The sequence below is a fragment of the Quercus suber genome, unplaced genomic scaffold, assembly GCF_002906115.3.
Source record: "Quercus suber isolate HL8 unplaced genomic scaffold, Cork oak 2.0 scaffold_141, whole genome shotgun sequence".
Classification (NCBI taxonomy): domain Eukaryota; kingdom Viridiplantae; phylum Streptophyta; class Magnoliopsida; order Fagales; family Fagaceae; genus Quercus; species Quercus suber.
In genome coordinates this window covers 54,859-78,015 of record NW_027069602.1, presented here as the reverse complement: position 1 = coordinate 78,015, position 23,157 = coordinate 54,859, and the positions used below count along the sequence as shown (strand labels likewise).

Sequence of the window (23,157 nt, the reverse complement as noted above, 5' to 3'; positions counted from 1 at the left end):
CCCGAGGAGAATCTCCATATTTCTGTAAGTCTTCTTCTCTCAGTAACACCAAATTGTCTTTAATTCTACTCTTTCCTTCCTTCTTTTGGATCCTTTAGTCGTTGTTAAGGATGGGTAAGTTTAAGAAGTTAGTTGAGTCTGACGAGACGATGAAGAAATTCATTGCCGATTATGGGATACCCAATAATGTGAGTTTGAGGTATTGTGAGGAAGGGGAATGGTATATTAAGAGAAATGAAGGTGAAGTTGTGATCTCCATAGTCACTTTTGTAGAGGGAGGGATGAGAATCCCTATGAGGCCAGTGACTAGTGGTTACCTTAGGCATTTTCGTCTGGCTCCTACCTAGTGTACCGTGAATGTATTTAGGATACTAGAGTGTGTAGACGCCTTGAATGAGAAGATGGGGTTGAGACTGACTCACCATGATGTAAACTGGTGCTACAACTTTCAGCACCTAAGGGGTAAGACATACTATATGAAGACGAGGGACGATAGGGTCCGACTTATCCAGTGCCTTCCTGATTCTAATAAGGGGTTGACTCAAGACTTCCTCATTGTGTCGGGGGAATGGCACAACGGTCTTCACTGCCCAACAGTAGAGGGAGAGCCAGGTAGGGTATCCGAAGTAGGAGACGGTCTAGGTTTTAGTATTTTTTCATTGTTGCATATCTGCTTTGATTGATTAATCACAGGAGTTTTGCTTCTCTTTCCGCAGATCCGCACGCCTTCGCGCGTCATTTCCACCTGGTCAACAAGGAGGATTCGGAAGCCGTTCTTAGGGCGGAACTTTTCCTGAATGAAGCCGATAACCAGGTTAGAGCTGCCCACAAGATCCTCGGATGCGACCCAGCCCAGAAGTCGTTCTCAGTCCCAAAGCACGTCATTAAGGCTCGTGATCCTCGGCTCAGGCAAATCACCATGGTGGAGGACGGTTTTGCATTTTCTGAAGGATCTCATATTCCTGAAGGCATTCCGCTAGCAGGTTCCTCCTCATCCCATCAAGTAATAGAGATCGAGGAAGGGAAACCTAAAAAGGCAGGGGAGGTGGTCGAACTGAGCTCGTCTGAGGACGAATATAGTGTGTTTAACCTAGCTGATCAGTCCGAGGATCCCTCTGGTGATCTAGGGGACCCTCATTTGTCCGAAGCCGATCTTCAGTTCCTAAGAGTTGGTACCCAGGCCGAGATGGGTTTAAAGAGGTAGCCCCAAACCAGTCTTTTTGACTTGCTTGAAGGCAGCTCCAAGAAGGGTGCATCAAAAGAGTCGCAGCCCAAGCCCCCAACACCTCCATCTCAGCCTTTGTTTGTGCACACCAGGTCGTCCTCTGTCCCTCCAGTCTCAGACCCTCAGACCGAGTCTTCCGACCCAAAAAGGAAGAGATCTTCCAAGGGCAAGGACCCAATGGATGGGAGTAAATCCTATTCTTCGCCAGAGGAAGGTGGGATCCACCGACCTCCTAAACAATTAAAGCTCGGTGGTCAATGTAAGGGGAAGGAGGTCGCCCAGCAGTCCGAGGCCCAGGCCTGGCTGCCCGCTGCCATGCTCCATGGTCAACCTCTGATGGATGACGCATCAATTCGGGAATCCCGAGGAGTCGAGGGGGCTCTCATAGCTGACGCCCTGGAGAAGTCTCTTCTCCTTCCCACCGATATGGCCGAGCTTGGGAACATGAGTGGGCCAGAGGTTGCCCTTCACCTTAAGAGATGTCTAGGCATGGTGGGTCCCCTGGTACCCGTTTATTTTATTTGAAATTTATCGCTTAGCCCCTTCCCTTTTCTTTATGATGTACTTGTTCTTGTTGGCAGGCTGTCTAGGCCCTTTTCAGGCTGGATGAGGAGGTCAACGGTCAGAGTAGCGCCTTAGCGCAGGAGCGTGACAAGTTCTTAAAAGCTGCAAGTGCCCTTAAGAGATCTGAGGCAGATCTAAAAAAGGCGGTCGAAAGTCTGGAGGAGATGACCAAGGCCAGAGATGAAACGACCTTTGATTTAGCCGCAGCTACAAAGCAGGCCGAGGATCATATGAAGCGACTGCAAGAGGTTGAGGGCCGACTGCGACCCGCTGAAGAGAACATCTCCAACCTGAAGAAAAAGCTGGCTGAGGCGATTTGGGCGAAGGGTGTTGCCGAACATGCGAGGGATGAGGCCATGAGGGCCAAAGATGAGGCCGTGTTTGCGAAAATAAACGCTGACTGTTCTTTAGAACAAGCGGAGGAGGAGGCTTTCGCCGAGGGGGTGGCTAAGACTGAAGCCACCCTTAAAGCTCAAGTTCCTGAAGTGTGCAAGCGTTTCTATTCTAAGACCTGGCAGGAAGCCCTCAACCAAGCAGGGGTTGATGCCTCGTTTGACCTTAGGAAGGCGGAGAGGGTATATTACCCCTTCGCAATTCGTGAGGTTGCCCCTATTGCTCCCGAGGAGGGGTCGGCATTACCATTGGCGAGTGAAAGTCATAACAAGACCGCCGAGGACACCTCTTCAGCTGACAGACCTCTAGAGGAGGCTGAGCCCCCGAGAGCGTTGGGGGGAGTTAGAACCGAGGGTCAAGAAGTGCCCCAAGATGTGGTGAGACCTCCTACGGACTCCTCAGTTATACCATCGGTCCCTCCGAGACAAGGTCCTTAGGCACTGGTCGTAGCCCTTTGACTAGCTCATCAAAACAATTTGCCCACTGAGTTGGGGGAAAATGGCATATGGCATAGGATATTTCTATTTGCTTTCTTTTTTTATTTTATTATGTTTCTTGCCTCGGTGGCATTGTAATGAAACTATATATTTTCTATTTGAAATGAAAACTCAATATTTTGCTTTTAATTATTGATATTTTCTTTTACTTGCCATACATTGATATTTTGCTTAATACCTGTGTTCTGTTCTGGACTTAGTCTCATGAGACCACTTGTTATCTTTCAAGCATAAATCTGAGGACCGAATCACAACCCGACCCTAAATAGTGCTTTGGTTTTTCTGCAAATAGTTAGTTTAACACTTTAGCTCTTCTGTAAGTAGCTAGTTTCTCCATAGGTTTGAGTCCTTGAACCATGCAATACCTTGGTTCTATCTAGTACTTCTATTTTTCTGTAAGTATCTAGTTTCCCCAAAGGTTTGAGTCCTTGGACCATGCAATACCTTGGTTCTGTCTAGTACCCAGATATAATGTTGTGATTAGTTTTCCCATAGGCTCGAGTCCGAGGACCATGCAACGCCTTGGTTCTGTCTAACACTTCTATTTTTCTGTAAGTATCTAGTTTCCCCATAGGTTTGAGTTCTTGGACCATGCAATACCTTGGTTCTGTCTAGTACCCAGATATAATGGTGTGATTAGTTTTCCCATAGGCTTGAGTCCAAGGACCATGCAGTGCCTTGGTTCTGTCTAACACTTCTATTTTTCTGTAAATAACTAGTTTCCCCATAGGTCTGAGTCCTTGGACCATGCAATACCTTGGTTCTGTCTAGTACCCAGATATAATGGTGTGATTAGTTTTCCCATAGGCTTGAGTCCGAGGACCATGCAATGCCTTGGTTCTATCTAACACTTCTATTTTTCTGTAAGTATCTAGTTTCCCCATAGGTTTAAGTTCTTGGACCGTGCAATACCTTGGTTCTGTCTAGTACCCAGATATAATGGTGTGATTAGTTTTCCCATAGGTTTGAGTCCAAGGACCATGCAATGCCTTGGTTCTGTCTAACACTTCTATCTTTCTATATGAAGGAGCTTGTCCTTGGCTCTTAGAGTCTTACTTTTGGTATGATGATGTCCTCGGACCGCTTTACTGGAAACGGTTCTTCCTCGGGCCAGACTATTAACTCTACGGTGCTCTGGGCAGGGATGGTTCAGACTCTGATCTTACATGTGGCATTGACCTCGCCTTCAGCTCAAGTTCCCATCCTCTTCAATTACGAGGCGTCCCTTGACTGTTCGCGCTCCGCGTTTGACGTTTCGATGCACGAGACACGCCCTCATTAATATTGTTAGGTTCTAAAGATTTAGGATTTTATGTATTTAGAACTCTAATGTGTAGTGTTGGCAAACCATGATCAAAACAGGTTGTTTAGTCTTGTTTAGGCTTGCTCAAAGTATGTTTATTTGTAAAACTGGAATCGAGTGAGTGCAGATTTATTGGACTAAATCTGTAAGGCTTGATCGATCGAAAATTAGACTCGATCGATCGAACCACGTACAGATTTATTTTTCTGCAGAGTTCCAGTTCAGCCCAAACTCTATTTAAACGTCTTGGGGTTCAAGTAAAACACTTCTATATATAAGGAAAACCCTAGAACGTTTTTGGGACTTCGGAGAGAGAGATTAGAGTGCCTCTTGTGCCTCCTTTTATTTTTAGGGTTTTGTACCCAAACCTCTCTAAGTCTTTGTTGCTCATATTTGCTGTTTATGTGAATCTCTTGTGAGATCTTAGAGGAGCTTTCCTTCACATAAATTTGCCTTTCCTCTGACCGTCCGTCCCATCAGAGGCCTTATCAGTACTCAAGTGGTTCACAATAATCAACGTTATCCTGTCAAAGGGTTACATCCCCATTAATGCGGCCAGGGGGGGTTAGATGAGTGCATTAAGTGTGGAGGTGACAACTTGTTCGAGGCTTGTCCCCTACCTGAAATTGATCTCGGTACGCCGAGGACAGGGATGTCCTTGGCGTGGATCCAAAAAAGCTTGTCTCCATAAAACAGCCTCGGACGATCATCACTCCTCAGCATGGGCCTTAGGCCAACTGCAAGATGGGCCGAGGCTACCAGGCCCACGGGCCCCACAATATCATACCATATAAAGGGTCAATTTAGACTAAAATACTCTTTAAAACTCTCTAAAATAATGAGATAGAGCTTTATTCTACAAAATTCTGTAAATTATATAAATAATAAATAATGAATTAATAAAGAGGTACATTTTTATAAGTGTTGCCTTGCTCATACAATCACATTTGATAGAAGAAAACTTGAAGTCCCTAAAGTGAGTACAAGATTAATAATTATAATCCTTGAGTACACCATGATTGCAACCCATATCATCGTCGAGGACCTCTAGTTTAAAAATACTTACTCTAATTCAGGGATGACTTCTAAATCTAGATTTAGATGCCTTGCAAGCGTACTTGCATTGATTCTTGTAGGGCTTGTAGAGGAAAAGGGATTTGGAGGCATTGTTAAGTTATCTCCTTCTCTCTCCAACATTTGAATCACAACTTTCATGGAAGGACGATCCATTGGGTGCCATTGGATGCACCAAAGTCCCACAATTGCTAGTTTCTTTGCAATTTTAGCATCTCCATTATCCTCAACATAGACTCGTAGGTCTTCCTTTTTCTCTAACAAATTGTATATCCATTCTGGAAAATATATTTGGCTAGTGTTCTCCACGGTTACATCAACATTTTTCCTACCTCCAACCATTTCAAGCAACAATATTCCAAAACTGTAAATATCTGATTTGTAAGACACGTTCCCAAAGTTCCTAGAGAACACTTCGGGAGCAATGTAACCAATGGTCCCCCTAGCTGTGGTTATAGATACTGCACTCTGATCCTTTGCACACAACTTGGCTAGACCAAAGTCAGAAATTTTTGGATTGAAATTTTGGTCCAGCAAAATATTATGGGGTTTAATATCAAAATGGAGGATTCGTTGATCACATCCTTGGTGAAGATATTCAATTCCTTTTGCTATGCCGATAGTAATGTCTTGTAACTTTTCCCAACCAAGGAAAAAAAGAAAAAGAAACATTAAATAATTACTTGTCTATTGGTAGCTCATCAGTTAAAACCAAACCTAGGAGTATCAACATAGATTTGGTTCTCCAATAGATTGAACCGCATTAATACCTATAAAGACTAGCAGGAGCGAGGTAATTGACAGATTGAGTAAAAATAACTTGTTATTAAATTAGACCTTTAAGATGCCAAAACTTGGACATAAGGTTTGAATGCAATATAACCTAGCTAGTTAATATGATATTATCTCATCTCATATTAATGATCAATCCCACCATGAATTTAATTCGAGGGATTGACCAATCATATGAGAGGAAGGAATACTATGTTGCTTTACTTTGAAAATACTAAATAATTTTCTTGCTATTAGTGATATAAATACACACAATTATCTTTTATTTCCAAATAGGTGCAATTAGAAGCTAATTATGTTAAAATCTTTTACAGGTACAAAGATAGTGACTACTGGTGAGTTGCCCGTTGATCATTTGAATTTAATAATATATATATATATATATATATATTTGTTTTTCTTGACTCACAAATGTTTAACATGCAGTTTCCATCTTGGGGTCATTTCTTTTGGCACTGGCGGTTTATGTAGTGTACTATGTCTATCACTATGACAAAACAGAAAAAGAAAATCAAGCAAGGGTTGAAAAGTTTTTAGATGATTACAAAGCTCTCAAGCCCACTAGGTACTCATACAACGATGTTAAAAGGATTACAAATCAATTTACTGAGAAGTTAGGTCNATAGACAAGTAATTATTTAATGTTTCTTTTTCTTTTAAAAAAAAAAAAAAAAAAAAACTTATTTAGTGTTTTGAGTGTACAAATAGTATTATGTATTCTCACATTATATAATCTCACTAATTAATTTCTCGAAATACAAGACCAGTTCTAAACTAATATTTTTTTGGTTGGAAATTTAACACTTCAATGAATACAGGATATTACCGTTACAGAGCACATTTATAAACTAAGCTTGGTCAAATCAATACATGTTGGCTTGAAACGTGAAGAACTTGTGTGATTAATGATTATAAAGAGTAATGCTAAAAATACAAATTTTTTTACAAAATTTTTTACAAATGGCTGATTTAGTGAATGGTTATTGATAAATGAAAAAGTTATATTAGTGGTGAATCTAAATAAAAACTAATAAAAAGTTTGACACATCAATATTTTGTAAAAATATTGTAAGATAGTTTGTGACCGTAGCATTACTCGATTATAAAAGTGAAAATTGGGTTGAAAACAATACCTTTATTGTCTTTGTATTTGCAGGGGCTGAGGTTGAAGCACTCAGTTTCGAAAAATTTGGTATTATTCTTAAATCTACATTTCTCGCCTCTCACTTCACAGTCTCTGCACTTAGGTTCGGACCATGTCAATTCAAGAAGAGGATTCTTCCATATATCATATGGAACTGATGAAACGTTATACATCTTTGTACATGATAATATTAACGTGGGAAACTCCTCGATGTTAGCAAACGAAAAAAAAGCATAAACTGGATGGCGACTGCTACTAAGACAATCGACCCGACGGCCATATTCTGAATTTGATTCTGGCGTACAATTGAAAAGGGCAAAGTCAGAAAGATAATTTCTGAATTGGAAACGAGTGGAAGATAAATTGAGTCCCAGAATTTTCTGTGGAAAGCAATCATCTGAGTCTGTTACGCTAATTAACTGAGATTCGTAATCAATGGAATTGACAAAGGCTTTAACTGAAGCAGGCAGCTCGAGCACCGTATGGTTTTCATGAGAGCAGTAGAGATCAAAGCCAGGATAGCCAGAGTGCTGGTCTGGCTGCCTGTCATTGCTGAGTCGGAAAGGAAATCGGATGGGTGGGCCATCTGCTTTACACCGTAATTCGGGACAACTATTGTGGCCTTCTCCAAGGTCTACGATGAAAAGCACAAACAACAGTAAGGATGGGATAACTATTCTAAGGGAAATATCCATAGCTGTGGTTTCAAATCTCCTAGATATCCATATCTGTGGTCTCAAAACTCTTTATATAGAAGTTTTTTATTTTTTATTTTTGGGTACTCTTCTCAATATCCTACGATATATACTCTTTATATCGACGGTTAAAATCCAGACTCTGGCTATTTGCCAAGAGAACCAACGGCTATGTATAAACAGTGTCGTCTCACTCAAAGTTAATGATAAGCCACGCGTCTAATTTTTACTCAGCGTTGTCAGTATTAGTGGGCCATAGTTCAGTTATAATTGGCGGAATAGCGAGTTAACCAACTCCACCTTTCACGGCTAACAAACTCCGCCTTTCACGGATCAATTCCGTATTTCTTGGGAATGTAATTATTCTGCTATGATAGTGTCATTCCTTTGACTGGATCCAAACTGATAGTTTCATTCATATAAATACTTTGACTGGATCAGACTGATAATTAAGCAAGAATAATATCAAGAAATTGTCTAAATTCCCTCTCTATCTAGTTTCCTTTCAATGGTTCTCCCTTCCCCTGTTATCTTGTTAAAGACACAGTTTTCTCTACTGGCTTGAGATTTTATCACACGGCAACCACTTTTTCATACAAAAATATCGGTTGAGACTTTTTAGCGCAATTTTAGGGGAATAGCACAGTGACAGCTTTATCATACAAATAGAGCTTTTCAAAAGTCAACAAATTCGTCTTGAAAAAAGCTAGAGTATGAAATTGATTGAACATGACAAAGTGACCAGAACTGATTTTTTTAGTCGAACAAAGAATCATTCTCCTTCAGTTTGGACTGTGGTCCTTTCAATCTTTTGTGCGTGTACGTAACTTAATTATTGGATACATGATTGCTTATAAGATAGGATTTAAAAAAAAAAAAATGTTTTTGTCATTGCCGTCACTAAGGAGGACCATATATTCTTCAGTCAACTAGCAAGTGAAATTTCTCATCATCTTCGCAGTTTGCAAAGATCATTTGTCCTACTATGAGTTACGCGTTTTGCTACCATTTTGTTTTGGTTTTTAGTGCGAATGAGATGCCAGATTGTATTTCTTGTTTTAACATTTTTACTAGACTTTGTCAACTAGAACATAAATCTTCTTTCCTATAGATGTTATCTTCTTTGAAATCCAAATATTGTAACTCGAAGGGGAAAGAAAAAAATGTATGAGAGAAAATGTTCTAGCGTTGGCAAATGTTGTTGCAAATGTTCTAACGTCGCAACTTGCAAATGATGTGGCATATTTATGTGTTACTAGCGCTGTTTGTGGTACTGTGTGAAATTGACACATGGCTTGAGTGGGCTTCTTTCAACAACAATTCTTCAAGCTCTTCTTAACATAATTTAACCAATTTTACATAAAATAAAATATATTAAGAATTTAATTTGATTACAAGAAAATGTTATAGAATGAGCGAAAAGTTCTAAACACTGTTTGAAAATTTTTATTAAAGAAAAGTATGAATGCCTTAAGGCTACAAGTTGGAAAAAAAAATATAGCCAAAAATTACTCTTAAACAAATCTTAAGGATTTCAAGTTTGACTAAAATACTCTTAAAAACTATCTAAACTAAGGAAAAATAAAGCCTTATTCTACAAAATTCTGAAATTTTATAAGAATAAATATAAAAACATTAATAAACAACAAAAAATTAACGGAATATTTTTTACTACCTCAATTGGAATAAAGAGATACATTTTATAAGCATCATTTCGCTTATACTTGATATAAGAAAACTTGAAGTCCCTACAATAACAGCAACATTAAAAATTTTAATCCCTAAGTACAATATGATTATGACCTATATTATCGTTGGATACTCATAGTTTAAAAATAAATACTTAGATTTTGGGATGATACTTCTAACTCTTGGTTTAGACGCCTTAGAGGCATACTTGCATTGATTCTTGTAGGGCTTTTAGTAGCAAATGGATTAGGAATTTAGGAGGTGTGGTTAACTTATCTCCTTCTCCCTCCAACATTTGAACCACAACTTTCATAGAAGTATCCATTGGATGCACCAGAGTCCCACAATTAATTGCTAGTTTCTTAGCTATTTTAGCATCTCAATTATCCTCAACATAGACTCGTAGATCTTCTTTTTGTTCTAACATATTGTAGATTCATTATGGGAAATATATTTGGCTAGTGTTCTCCACAATTATATCAATATTTTTCCTACCTCCAACCATTTCAAGTAACAATATTCCAAAACTGTAAACATCTTACTTTCAAGGCATGCTCCTAAAGTTTCTAGAGAATACTTCGGGTACAATGTAACACATGGTCCCCTTAGCTGTGGTCATAGACACTGGACTCTGATCCTTTGCACACAACTTGGTCAAACCAAAATCAGAAATTTTTGGATTGAAATTTTGGTCTAGCAAAATATTATCAGGTTTAATATCAAAATGAAGGATTCGTTGATCACATCCTTGGTGAAGATATTCAATTCCTTTTGCTATGCCGAGAGCAACAACTTGTAACTTTTCCCAACCAAGGAAAAAGTAAGAATCTACTAAGGAAATGAACTTCTCTAGTGAATCATTTGGTAAGAACTCATAAACTAAAGCTCTTCTAAATCCATCAGCACAGAAGCCAACCAAGCAAACCACATTAACATGGTTGATTCTACCCATTGTTCCCACTTCATTTATGAATTCTTCTCCATTGCATTTGGAACTATTCAGGATCTTCATGGCAACATGGATTTCATTCAAAAGTTTTCCTTAGAGCTATTGTTTCCAAACATTCCTTGACTAAAATTAAAAGTGATTTTTAATTTTCAATCTTATCCATTGATTTGCTTGCATCAAATCTAGTAACCCAAACAAAATCAAAATCAAAATCAAAATTAAACACAAATCCAATGGTGACAGAGCACTTGAANCAACCACTTTAATATACAAAAGAATGAGTCAAGCCTATTCGAAGATTTATGCCATCTAATATACCCATTACAAAAGTTCAGCCTCCATCAGTAGTTAGCCTAACTACTATTAGCCACCAAAAACTGTCTCAAAAGACTGTTGCCTACTCTGAAAAGTTTATAAAATAATGGGATGAGACAGAGCTCAGTAAGTAGCATATTTAATGGGGTGAGGGAAATGCAGGTTTCATCAATTATAGTAATAATAATATGACAAGAATGATTTAATAATGAAATACAAGTTCCTCAAAGTAAATATCTTGAAACTATACATTATAATCTGTAAGCATCAACAATGTAATTTCCAAAGCCATAATATCTAACATAAGATAAATTATCACAAATCTACCATACTACCATATAAACCGGTCAGGGATCCACCCATTCACAACTGGCATGATATTGTCCTCTCTGGTATGCAGACTCTTGGCCCCATGGACAGCAGCCTCACCCATACCTCAAGGTTTTTCTCTCCCATGGGCAGCAGAGAGAGCGCGTCAAATAGGACCTCTCTTGCAGTGGTCTCTTGGCCCCATGGACAGCAGCCTCACCCACACACAATCAAGGAACCTCTTCCCCCATGGACAGCAGGAAGAACGCGTCATCCAAAGCAAAAGGGCACTGACCTTGATTTGACTCCGTTGTCACAAAGACTACGGAAACCAAATCGGGTGATCACGGGAAATCACACATGGCATGGTATTAAAACAACATAAACTCACAGGTTACATTACTTTGAAACACATAGTTTATATCCAGGTAGTTTCAGAAAACCTAAATAATCTAACTTCTACAAAGTTTGTAAGGTTTTCAACTTCATTCTTGTCAACAAGATTTTCTATCAATTTCCAAGTACTAAGACAAGATAAGCACCTTAAATATTCCAATACACCATAAAATCCAAGATTTTCTTATCAAGATTTAATAAAAGATGCTCATTTATCCATATCAACAAATTCATGCATTTCCCCAAATGCAATACCAAATATGATGCATTTTCATATATATATTCCTATATATATATATATATATATTAAGGTTACGACACAATTGTTTTAGAAAAGTATAATTTCCATAGGTAGTTTCCAAAAGTGTGTCTAACCCAAAAACATTTATATAACATGGTTATTTTTCAAAATCCCATTAAAAAGCTACTTACCTCGCAACCGCAAAATCCTAATTCTCCAAGCTCCAAGGAGATTAGCTAGAACCTAACAATATCAAGTAAACCTATCACAATAAGTATAGAACTTGAAATTGCATCTAGCCACAATTTAGGAATTTGCCAAATAATCACTTAATTAGGCAAGCCTAGTATTTAACCTCATCAATAATAACCACTTCCCTAGTTTCTCAACAATTTGATTCACAAGGTATAAACTCCAATTTACAAAGTTAACCCATTAATATCATCTCCAACATTATAACTAGCTTCCATAAAATTTACACTACATCATTAAGAGACCCATGAAAGCAAAATCAATATATCCTCAAAGATAAGAAATTTAGAACTCCCACTAACTCCAAATAAACCCAATGGCAATGAAAAAATTAAATTTACCAACCATCACATGTTATAACTCAAACCCTAAATTTTTCCATCATACATAAACCTTAAGTAGTCATCAATAGCACAAAATTCATACCCACTCATCAATTAATTCCACCAATACAAAACCCATACATAAAAACACATAAATATCACTTCTATTGCTCATAAATCATATGGGTATCATCATTAATGCTTAGATAAAAATAACCTCAAGCAAAATGCAAAACCCACAAAAAAAGATGAGAATCATTTACCTCAAATAAAATGATGAAGATGCTTTGGGTTTCTAAGTATTTTCTGTGATCTTGTTGGAAAAATGATGGTGAAATGGTGTGGTTTGGAGTGGAGGCTGGCGGATGAGTGTGGAAGTGAGTGTGTGTGTGTGTTTCGGTAAAGAGAAAGAAAGAAGAAAATGAAAGAAGCCGGCCAAAACAAGAGACAAAAGGGAGTGGGTAGTGGGGGTTAGGTGGGGCTTGCACGTGGAACCCAAAATAAAAGTCTGGTCTGACTTTTTTTTTTTTTTTTTTTTGACTGGGACGTTACACCTTCTCTCTCTCTCTCTCTCTCTCTCTCTCTCTTGATAGGCCAAGAATGTATTGACCCCTTGTGATAAATTAACCAATTGATTTAGCCAAGTTAATAATTAATTCATTTAACATGCAAAATGCGTAGTAGCACAAACAAATCACCAATTAACTAAAGTGCAGCGAAAATTAAATTGACACGGTGATTTGTTTACGAATGAGAAAAACCTACACGGCAAAACCCCACCGGGTGATTTTAAGGTCACCACTTCCGAGAATCCACTATTATCAAAACAAGCGGTTACAAGTAAAGGAATCTCAGTACCTTATACCAACCTACAGTTGAACCCTTACCCCAATACCTAATTGGACTTGTTCTGTAGTAACAATCTCTCCTTTTCAATGCAAGACTCCTAGTACGTGACTAACCAATAGATGCGTAGATCCCAGTATGCGACTTTATCACCAACTTGAGAAAGATGTTGGCTGTAAAGTTCTTCAATTCACCACACAATAAAGATCAAGAAACTTCTTGGTCACAAAATCCTAAGGTGTACAAACACAGTAGCTTCTTCAAGAGAAAGATGAACTAAGGCAAATTCTATCTCCGGTCACAATTTGCATGAATAAAACTTTGCTTCACACACTCGTGCTACTATGTGACCTTTTACGGCCCTTAAGATAATCCTTATATATATTTTGGGTTGTGAAAAAAGAAAGTCCAAACATATACCCATGGATTGAATGAAAAACAGCTCTAAAAAACTGAGTTTCATAAACCTTGATAGATAGCCATCTATCGAGCTAGCTGTCAAGCCACGGGCTGAAACAGCTTTTAAACTTAATAGATGCTAGCTGTCGAGATTTAAAATCCAGCATTTTCTAACTTGATTCTTGAGACAGACTTGCATCTTTAACACTTAAACTTGAAACCTTGTTCATTGAAGTATTAAACACATCCTAAATCTACCCAATTACAAGTAAAGTGCGTTTTGTCAAAGAATTAGCCAATTACATGAAATAGTGACATATGTTCCTAACATTGAATCACATATGTCCTAACATCTCTCTCTCGGGTTTGTGAATCTCACATTAGATTTCAAATTGCAAATTGAGTTTTGTTTTGGAACCGAGTTAGGATTAGGATTTGAAATTTGGAACGGGTTTACTTTGTTTCTTAGGTGTAAATTCAATTTGTAATTTTTTAATAAAAAGAAATGCCAGTTATTATTCCATTAGCCAAGTAAGAAAATGACTTATATTGCTCATTTTGAAAACTTAAGAGACCAATTGCACTCATTTGAAACTTAAGTGACTCAATTGTGCTTATAGGGTAAACTTGAGGGACCAATAGTGTAGTTTTGCCTAAAATTAAATATCTCATTGAAACAAAGATTAATTGAATGAGTGCAACTAGAATAGCAAATATAAAATCCTATTTTCTTCAAAGTTTTACAAGAAACCACTCAAAGGTTCTCTGAGCTTGATCTTATGAAGCTGCATTAGTTCATATGACTTTCTGATAGCAATCCTATTTTCATGTTACCTGCCGTGGTCTCAATGGCAGTAAATATTAATAATTCTTAGAGTAATTCTTATTATTATTATAGAAGGTATGATTCGAATCACCAACATGAAACACCACAAAATATTAATGGACTATCACTTCGACCCATACTTCTCACAGATGGGTTTTCAGTTGATGGTTTAATTTTGATTTGATTTTCTATGGATTTTGGGTTGATCGGATTTGAATTTCATTGTATTTTGGGTTTTCCATTTTTTTAACGGGTTTTGGTGGTGGTTATATTGTTTTAAAAGGTTTTGTGGTGGTGGTGGTTGGGTGGTGATGGTTGGACGGTGTTGGTTGGATGGTGGGATCTGCGTTTTGGTGGTGGTGCTCTTGCAGGTTCTACGAGATAGTGAGAGAACAAGAGGAAGAAAGCAGCAAGCAAGCTCTCCATGAGCAAAGAAAGTAGCAAGCTCTCCATGGCAGTGGCTAGGCGGTGTGATGGGTTTGATTTTCCTTTGTTTTTGGTTGATTTTGTGATTGGAATATCATGGATTGTGATGAGTTATGATGGGTTGTGGTGGTGGTGATTGAGTGGTGGTTGGGCGGTGTTGGGTGGATTTGCAACAAACAAGGATGGACACAAACAAAGAAGAGAGAGAGAGAGAGAAAAAGAGAAATTAATAAAATATTATATACAAAGTTATAGTAATTGTGTATATTTACGTGGTTACTGTAGTATTTTTGTATATTTATAAAGGTTTAGAAACACTAATGCAGGTGTTTTTTGTGCTATGTTGTGTAAATTTTTGTACTTTTTGTATTTTGTCGTGACTAATGCAATTGCTCCTACACTTGTGAAGGGGTCAAACAAAGGTTGCTTCAGGGGAACTTCATATACTAAACATTTTCAAAATTGAACTCATCTCGTAAAATGATTTATTTATTTATTTTATTTTTTTTGAGAATCATCTCGTAAAGAGACTAGACCCACTAAACATGCACATTATTGAAAGATTAAAAAAAAAAACATTTTTCAAAATAACTTTTAAATATTATTATTTTACGATATATATTATTAAAAAAAATTATTGAACTAAATTAACGGTTACCATAAAAGCATAAAAATAAGTTTGTTATCTTTATGTACAGCTGTGCTCCTCTCTCACTCCCTTTATAATCTTTGTCTAAATCTGAGGCAGTTGTAACCATTGGAAAAACTCCTCTCTCTCTCATAAAGCCATAATGGTAAGAGGATTAGGCTTCATTGCAGGACTCACGGTCCTTATTGCTCTTGTTCTATTAGTCCCTCCAACTTATTGCAGTAAACCTCCCTGTGCCCATTCTTGTTCCTGTGGCAGTATCCCCAACATAAGCTTTCCTTTCCGATTGTCGACCGACCCAGAAAACTGCGGGGACTCAAGGTATGAACTGTTGTGTGAGAACAATCATCACTGTGCCCCTTCATCCTGTGGCAATATCCCCAACATAAGCTTTCCGTTTCGATTGAAGACCGATCCTAAAAAGTGCGGGTCCTTAAGGTATGAATTGTCGTGTGAGAACAATCGCACGGTTCTGTACTTATTTGAAGGAAAATACTACGTACAGGAAATCAGTTACAGTAACTACACAATCCGGATTGTGGACTCGAGCATACACAAGGACAATTACTTCTTCTTCTCCACCCCGACTTATTCTTTATATCCACACAATTTCAGTCTTGATCCATATTATACGTATACTTACGGGTGTCAATGTTCGATCCAACCCGCGAACTCGACACGAACCCAACACGGATTTTTTCGGGTTAGAGTTGGGCCTTAATGGGTTTGGGTCATAAACGGGTCGACTTGAAAGTGACACGATAAGAAATGTGTCATAAGCGGGTCAACCCGCATAACCCGCAATAGACACGTTTGACACGCCAATTTATTTGTGTCAACCTGAAATGACCTACTTAACACAACTAATTTAACTCGTATAACAAATATATATTTATTTTATTTTACATTTGTCAAATACCTTTTATATCCAACATATATTTTAAATTTAAAAAGAAAAGTGAGTAATTACAAAAATTTATAAGGGATCTAATTGGAAATTGAAACTTTACAGACTCTAGAACTACTAATACTTTTTTTTTAAGCATAGAACTTGCACAAATGAAATTGGATGAGCTTGTAGAAGATATTATGAATTTGGACATCAACAAAGAATCTATGGATGATAATCGTGGTTATAGTCAGGATTAGTCTACTGTTTGCTCAAATTCTTTCAATATTGATACTTAGCATTTGGCGAGTTCCAAGGATATTATATTTTTGTTGAACTATGTTATTTTATTTTTGTTAAACTTTGTTATTTTGAATTTGGGTTGAAGTGTATGCACTTCTTTTGAATGTTATATTTTTGTTGAACTATATTATTTTGAATGTGGGTTGAAGACTTTTTTTTTTTTTTTTTTTTTGGAGAATGAATGTAGGTTGAAGACTTGAAGTGTATGCACTGATGGTGTATGCTGCATGCACCAAGAAGTTTGGTCTTATAGAAGTTCAATAGAAACAATATATACACGAAATGGTTAGTGAATAGTGACAGTGGAAAATGCAAGAGTTCAGAAAAGAAAGAATCTTGCAAAGGGAAAATAATGCACAACATGCATGTAAGGTATTTAATTAGAGAATGTAAAGTGTTATGGCTTATTTACCTTCAGTAAAGACGCGGATGCATTGAATATGGTTCGTGCCATTGAGGAAACAACTACTTTGGAGCCATGAAAGCTCAAAACCATATGCAATTCATTGTGGACGTCTGTACAGGAGATATTTTGGTCATCATTATTTGTTGGCCACGAAGTAAGAAACATCTTCTCTACTTGGCATGAGTCCCACTTGGGATGCGTAGGTTTCACCGACATTAACATATCTATACCTCTTGGAATCAGATATAGAAGAAGACTTGTCATTATAATTGCAAGTAGAAGTGTCCAAATACAATGTAGAATTCACTGGTTTTTCACAGCTCATCAAAACCACACTCCGTGATAGTGACAGATCCTCATCCAACCCCGATACCGTCCTCTTTCGCTGATACGTAGTATACGTAGGGGTGCTAATTCAGGTTAACGTGTCGGTTCATGTCATGTCGAGGTAGGAGTATTCGACGAAATGGCTCAATCCTAACCCGACCCATTTAATAATCGTGTTATGATCCTTCAACCCTAACCGACCTGTTAATAAGGCGGGTTGACCTAACCCAACCCATTTGACACGCTTAATAAACGAGTTGTGCTGGGTTGACATAAATGTAACACAACCCATTTCAACTTGTATAATATTAAATATAACATCCATCTAGAAATAATTTTTTTACATCCCAAAAAGTTGTGCATACACTTCAAGTCTTCAACCCACATTCAAAATAATATAATTCAACAAAAATATAACATTCATCTAGAAATAAGTTCTTAATACTCCAATAGAAGTGCATACACTTCAACTCAAATTCAAAATAACAAAGTTTAACAAAAATAAAATAACATAGTTTAACAAAAATATAATATCCTTGGAACTCACCAAATGCTAAGTATCAATATTGAAAGCATTTGAGCAAATAGTAGACTAATCCTGACTATAATCACGATTATCATCCATAGATTCTTTGTTGATATCCAAATTCATAACATCTTCCACAAGCTCATCCAATTTCATTTGTGCAAGTTCTATGCCAAAAAAAAAAAAAGTATTTGTAGTTCTAAGGTATGTAAAGTTTCAATTTCTGATTATATCTCTTGTAAATTTTTGTAATTACTCACTTTTCTTTTTAAATTTAAAATATATGTTGGATATAAAAGGTATTTGGCTAATCTAAAATAAAATAAATATTTATTTGTTATAAGAATTAAATGGGTTGTGTTAAGTGGGTTATTTCAGGTTGACACAAATAAATTGGCGTGTCAAACGTGTCTATTGCGAGTTACGCGGGTTGACCCACTTATGACACATTTCTTATCGTGTCGCTTTTGGGTTAACCCGTTTATGACCAAAACCCATTAAGACCCAACCCTAACCCGAAAAAACTCGTGTCCGGTTCGTGTCGCGTTCGCAGGTTGGGTCGAACATTTACACCCCTAGTTATATCACATCTCAGTCTTAACTCTTATGAAACATATTTGTGGATTATAAAAAATAAAAAAGGGTAAATTAAAATATTGGTCTCTATCATTTACACCATATTTCAATTTGGTCCCTAACCTTTTAATTTTGTCAATTTGGTCCTTAACATTTTTGTGTCATTTCAATTTAATCCTTACCATTAAGTGTTAGATGAAAAATGCTGATGTGGCTAACGGCCCAAATATATATATATATATATATATTTTTGGATCAACTAACACTTGTATCGTCGCGTCATATTGCATTTATAAAATAAATAAATAAAAAAGTAATTTTCCCTTGCTATTAGGATGGCATTAATCAATTTTTCCTTTATATATATATATATATATATTTTTTTTTTTTTACTACAAATAAAGTTTATCATAGAAGCCCTACAAAAATGTTGGGCTAACCCATTGATTTTGCTTTTCAATTTATAAGAATTTTTTTAAAAGTTGAAAGTATAATTGAAGTACATAGTAAGTGTACTGTTTCCTCTCAAAAGTAATAAATTATAAAGACAAAAGATTAAAAAATTTTCCCAAGGAAGAAGGTATATTGTTGTAGGGTTACAATTTGTAGCCCACACCCTAAGGATATGGGATATAGGCCCAATGAACCTAGTACAATAAATTTGTAGAGAGTGGGTGAAAGAGCTGGACTTTTAGTGGATTAAACAACGGCTAGTAAGGATTTCAAAGATGAACAAGTATGAAACACACGTAAAACTCCATGAACTGGTTGTCCGAGGAGGTGGATTATAAAAATAAACCAATAGGACTGAATGCTAATACAGATTTGGATACTACAGTTGTTCTGTTTTCATCTTTTCCACTCTACCTCTCATGGGAGGTCTTTTACATTATATAGTTCATTTCAGACCATCATGGTCGTACACTTGTTAATCATCTAAGCCTTCACTTGAGTGTCTGTCCCATCAGACATTTTCTTTTGCACTCTGTGAATGGTGGTAGCTAGACTTTGGTGGATTAAATAACGGCTAGTAAGGATTTCAAAGATGAACAAGTATGAAACACACGTAANTGGAGTCCATTATCAATGATCAAATTAAGATGTTTTTCCTCTCCCAGCTAACAATACATGCATTTCCCCTATGCAATATCAAATATGGTGCACTTTTCATAAATAATCATATATTAAAGTTACAACACGAAACTTCTTAGAAAACTATTTTCCAAAATATGTTTGACTTAAAAACAATGTTTTGTGCAATATGATTAGTTTTCAAAAATGATATTAAGAAGCCACTTACCTTGCAATCTGCAAAAAGGCTAGCGTTTGGATCATCTGCCATTGAAGAAGCACATCAATCTGAAGAGGTTGATTGTGCAGGAATTGAAGTATTTTCTTTGGTGGAAGCCATTCATGAGCTTACCAGAGCTCTGATACCATATTAATAACAAATCTCTAAATAGAATGCAAGCTTTATTACTTCTCAAAGTTAAAAATAAAAGACAAAGTGTTTGAATAATAGATTACAATTTACAAGTATGCTAGCTCTGTTATATACACTTGCGGGCAGAAGTGAGAGAGAAGAAACAATGAAATATGTATATGTGTAACTAAAAGAATCTCTAAGTATAACACATAGAGGAGGTGCCCAATGGACTGGTATTAGAGTCACGTGCGTTCCACTCCTTTCATTTAATAGATCCAGTGTGTCGTTCCTTCATAACTGCATTTTTCATTTAAACAATATGGCACCGTCTAAAGAAAGTTCTAACTTCTTTATTTTAAAACGACACTATTTTCTCTGGTTTGTTATCTTCTTTCTTAATAGAAAGGGAAAGATTCAAATATTTAAAGGAGAGTGAGTTTGTTATGTGTTAGAAAGTGAGGAAAAAAAGGTATGTTTATATATTAAGAAAAATGAATTTTAATAGTTTTTTACTTATTTATGCCCCATGGAAGATGTTTGTAATTATGAAGGGAATAATACTGTACGTAGGTGTAGAAATGGCTTGAGAATGGAATGGAAATAATGACCACTTAAATCAAAACTACTAGCACACTTAAATCACCATTGTCTTTAGCTAAAAATGGCTTGTGAATGGAATGGAAATAATGAACTAAACAGAACACATACAAACACGCAATGATATATGTGAAAAACCCCTAGAATAGGGGTAGAAAAACCACGGTGACCCTTGCTCCTGAGAATACTTTTACCAAGAAAACAAAGAAGAACTTTTACAGGTTACTTCCTTACAATATTCTCTGCTGTGTCTTTCTATTCTACTGCTATGGCAATTGTACACGTTTAGGGCTAGGATGGTTCGAGGACGTTGGCCTTTTGAAAAACAACAATACCCTTCTCTAACCCTTGCCACGGTACAAGTAGTTAATTACTACAATTAACCACACCTCCTTTAATTTGTGTGGTAGTTATGAAATGAAAATTACTATCATCCTTGCCTACAAATAGATGATGCATTTTAATAGATAAGGGACTACAAAGACAACACAAACAACACAAAATGTCCTAATTCACTCTGGAGATGTAGGTAAGTCAAGTAGTCCTTAGGTTTATAGTAGATTTTAGGCTTGTAAGTATATTTTATTTCCCTTGTGATTTCTTATTTAATCAAGTAGGTTTTAATCTTTTACATTTCTTGCTTGGTAAGGTAGACTTTATAATCTAGGTATTTTCTCATCTACTTTGTTAACTTGTGCACTTCTCAAAAGGTCCTATTAAGTTAGGCATTTCCAAATCCCAAATTCTAATCCTTGAAGACAAATATTTACTTCGAACTATTTCGAATCACTTTAAGTAACATAAAAACTGGATACTACTAAAACAATGCCATTGGGATTTTAATTTTTTTTTATAAATCATTTTGTTCGTTTCGTCTTTTTTAAAATTGAGGAATTATAACGTTTATTTATTTATTTTTAGTGGATTTAGGCTATTTTTTAACGCCAATTAGTTTATTATTATTATTTTATTAATCATGTCATCTTTTAAGTATGATAGCTGTGGAAGCATTTGACCTCGCAAGTAGTTTCCATCACTGAGATTAAGGACCAAATTAAACAAATTCAAAAGATAAGGATTAAAAATGAAAACAACCCAAAATATAAAGATAAAACACGTATTTTTGTGAAAATTTAAAAAGCTGACAGCAATGCTACAAAAAATTTGTTTTCTCATTGTTATTTTTGTGATGTTCCTGTACAGTATTATTATACCTTGCAACAAAATTTGCCTTGGGGATTGCTTGTGTCGTGGCCTTTTTGATATATAAGTGGCGTAGGAGGCATTTATCAATGTATGATGCTGTTGAAGAATTTTTGCAAAGCCAAATTAACCTCATGCCAATTAGGTATTCTTACTCAGAAATTAGGAAGATGTCCAAAGGTTTTAAGGATAAATTAGGTGAAGGAGGCTATGGAACTGTATATAAAGGAAAGCTTGAAAGTGGTCCCCTTGTCGCTGTAAAGATGTTGGGTAGCTCCAAAGCTAATGGGCAAGAATTTATCAATGAAGTTGCAACAATTGGAAGGATTCACCACGTGAATGTGGTGCAACTCATTGGCTTCTGTGCTGAGGGGCCAAAGCGTGCCCTTATATATGAATTCATGCCTAATGGTTCTCTTGAAAAATACATTTTTTCTCGAGAAGAGAGTATCCCCTTAAGTATTGAGAAAACATATGAGATTTCTCTTGGAGTGGCTCGTGGGATTGAATATCTACATCGAAGATGTGACATGCAAATTCTGCATTTTGATATCAAGCCTCATAACATTCTTCTCGATGAGAACTTCATTCCTAAAGTTTCTGATTTTGGGCTTGCAGAACTTTATCCAGTGAATGATAGCATAGTGTCTTTGACTGCTGCAAGGGGAACACTAGGATATATAGCTCTAGAGTTGTTCTATAAAAACATTGGAAGGGTCTCCTATAAAACTGATGTTTATAGTTTTGGCATGTTATTGTTGGAAATGGCAAACAGAAGAAAGAACGTGAATGCATTTGCAGACCATTCAAGCCAAGTTTACTTCCCAACTTGGGTCTATGGCCAACTTAGTGAAGGAAATGACATAGAAATAGAAGATGCCACAGAGGAGGAGAAGAAAATTGCTAAGAAGATGATCAGGGTTGCATTATGGTGCATACAGATGAAGCCTAGTGATCGTCCTTCAATGAATAAAGTTGTAGAAATGCTTGAAGGAGAAGTTGAATGCTTACAAATTCCTTCCAAGCCTTTCCTATCATCATCACCAAGGAGACCGATAGGGGATGTAGGAGACAACTTAAATTCAACTAGTTCATCATTTCAATCAGGTGAATCAAGTTAATTGGCTAAACTTTAAATGCAAGGGAAAGCTAACACCACCGCGGAACTAGGGCTATTATTCTTCCCACATTTGATAGCATAAAGACACTTCATATTTTTGTGTGACAAATAATCGGTCCCTTGATTTATGATACCTACAACAATATATATATTTTTTTACTTAGTACATGGTATATTTACTTGTTAAAGTCTTTTTAAGAGGGAAAAATTATAACTTTATAATTGCGAATATGTATTTGATTTAAGTTACAAAACAATGCTGAAAAACCAGGCAATAGCTCAGTCATACAAATTGCTTTTCTCCTCTTTATTTATTCAGTATTCATATGCGTGGTTAAGCAATCTATTAGGACATATGTAGAACTTGTTAGAACATATGTCATATAGAATTGGCTAAATCATTTGACAAAACACACTTTACTTGTAATTGGGTAGATCTAAGATGTGTTTAATACTTCAAGGAACAAGAGTTCAAGT

The 23,157-nt window shown here is 36.5% G+C and overlaps 4 protein-coding genes and 2 long non-coding RNA genes across 6 annotated transcripts; 2 read left to right on the top strand and 4 right to left on the bottom strand.

The window, feature by feature from the left end:
- Window positions 1-4,832: 4,832 nt before the first annotated feature.
- On the bottom strand, window positions 4,833-5,713 carry LOC111997211 (rust resistance kinase Lr10-like; the record flags this gene model as incomplete). Its single annotated transcript, XM_024029279.2, has 1 exon — window positions 4,833-5,713. A coding segment is annotated over one exon (669 nt), but the record flags the coding sequence as incomplete, so codon positions are not given.
- An 8-nt stretch (window positions 5,714-5,721) lies between these two features.
- Window positions 5,722-6,467, top strand: LOC136068915 (uncharacterized). Its single transcript, XR_010630209.1, has 2 exons — window positions 5,722-6,183; window positions 6,275-6,467. It is a non-coding gene; the product is annotated as an uncharacterized LOC136068915 (long non-coding RNA).
- A 473-nt stretch (window positions 6,468-6,940) lies between these two features.
- LOC112027964 (RING-H2 finger protein ATL22) lies at window positions 6,941-7,687 on the bottom strand. Its single transcript, XM_024060603.1, has one exon. The coding sequence runs from the start codon at window positions 7,685-7,687 to the stop codon at window positions 6,941-6,943; it is 747 nt and encodes a 248-aa protein (XP_023916371.1).
- Window positions 7,688-9,920: 2,233 nt separating this feature from the next.
- Window positions 9,921-10,388, bottom strand: LOC136068902 (rust resistance kinase Lr10-like). The gene has a single exon (XM_065776728.1). The coding sequence runs from the start codon at window positions 10,386-10,388 to the stop codon at window positions 9,921-9,923; it is 468 nt and encodes a 155-aa protein (XP_065632800.1).
- Window positions 10,389-10,585: 197 nt separating this feature from the next.
- On the bottom strand, window positions 10,586-12,636 carry LOC136068916 (uncharacterized). Its single transcript, XR_010630210.1, has 3 exons — window positions 12,425-12,636; window positions 11,778-11,829; window positions 10,586-10,727 (listed from the first exon to the last, which is right to left on the bottom strand). It is a non-coding gene; the product is annotated as an uncharacterized LOC136068916 (long non-coding RNA).
- An 8,989-nt stretch (window positions 12,637-21,625) lies between these two features.
- LOC111988874 (rust resistance kinase Lr10-like) lies at window positions 21,626-22,729 on the top strand. Its single transcript, XM_024020679.2, has one exon. The coding sequence runs from the start codon at window positions 21,650-21,652 to the stop codon at window positions 22,679-22,681; it is 1,032 nt and encodes a 343-aa protein (XP_023876447.1). The 5' UTR covers window positions 21,626-21,649; the 3' UTR covers window positions 22,682-22,729.
- Window positions 22,730-23,157: the final 428 nt, after the last annotated feature.

Excerpts from the sequence above, each read along its gene's own strand:
- LOC136068902 (XM_065776728.1), bottom strand. The coding sequence starts at position 10,388 with ATGAAGATCCTGAATAGTTCCAAATGCAATGGAGAAGAATTCATAAAT.
- LOC111988874 (XM_024020679.2), top strand. The coding sequence starts at position 21,650 with ATGTATGATGCTGTTGAAGAATTTTTGCAAAGCCAAATTAACCTCATG.
- LOC112027964 (XM_024060603.1), bottom strand. The coding sequence starts at position 7,687 with ATGGATATTTCCCTTAGAATAGTTATCCCATCCTTACTGTTGTTTGTG.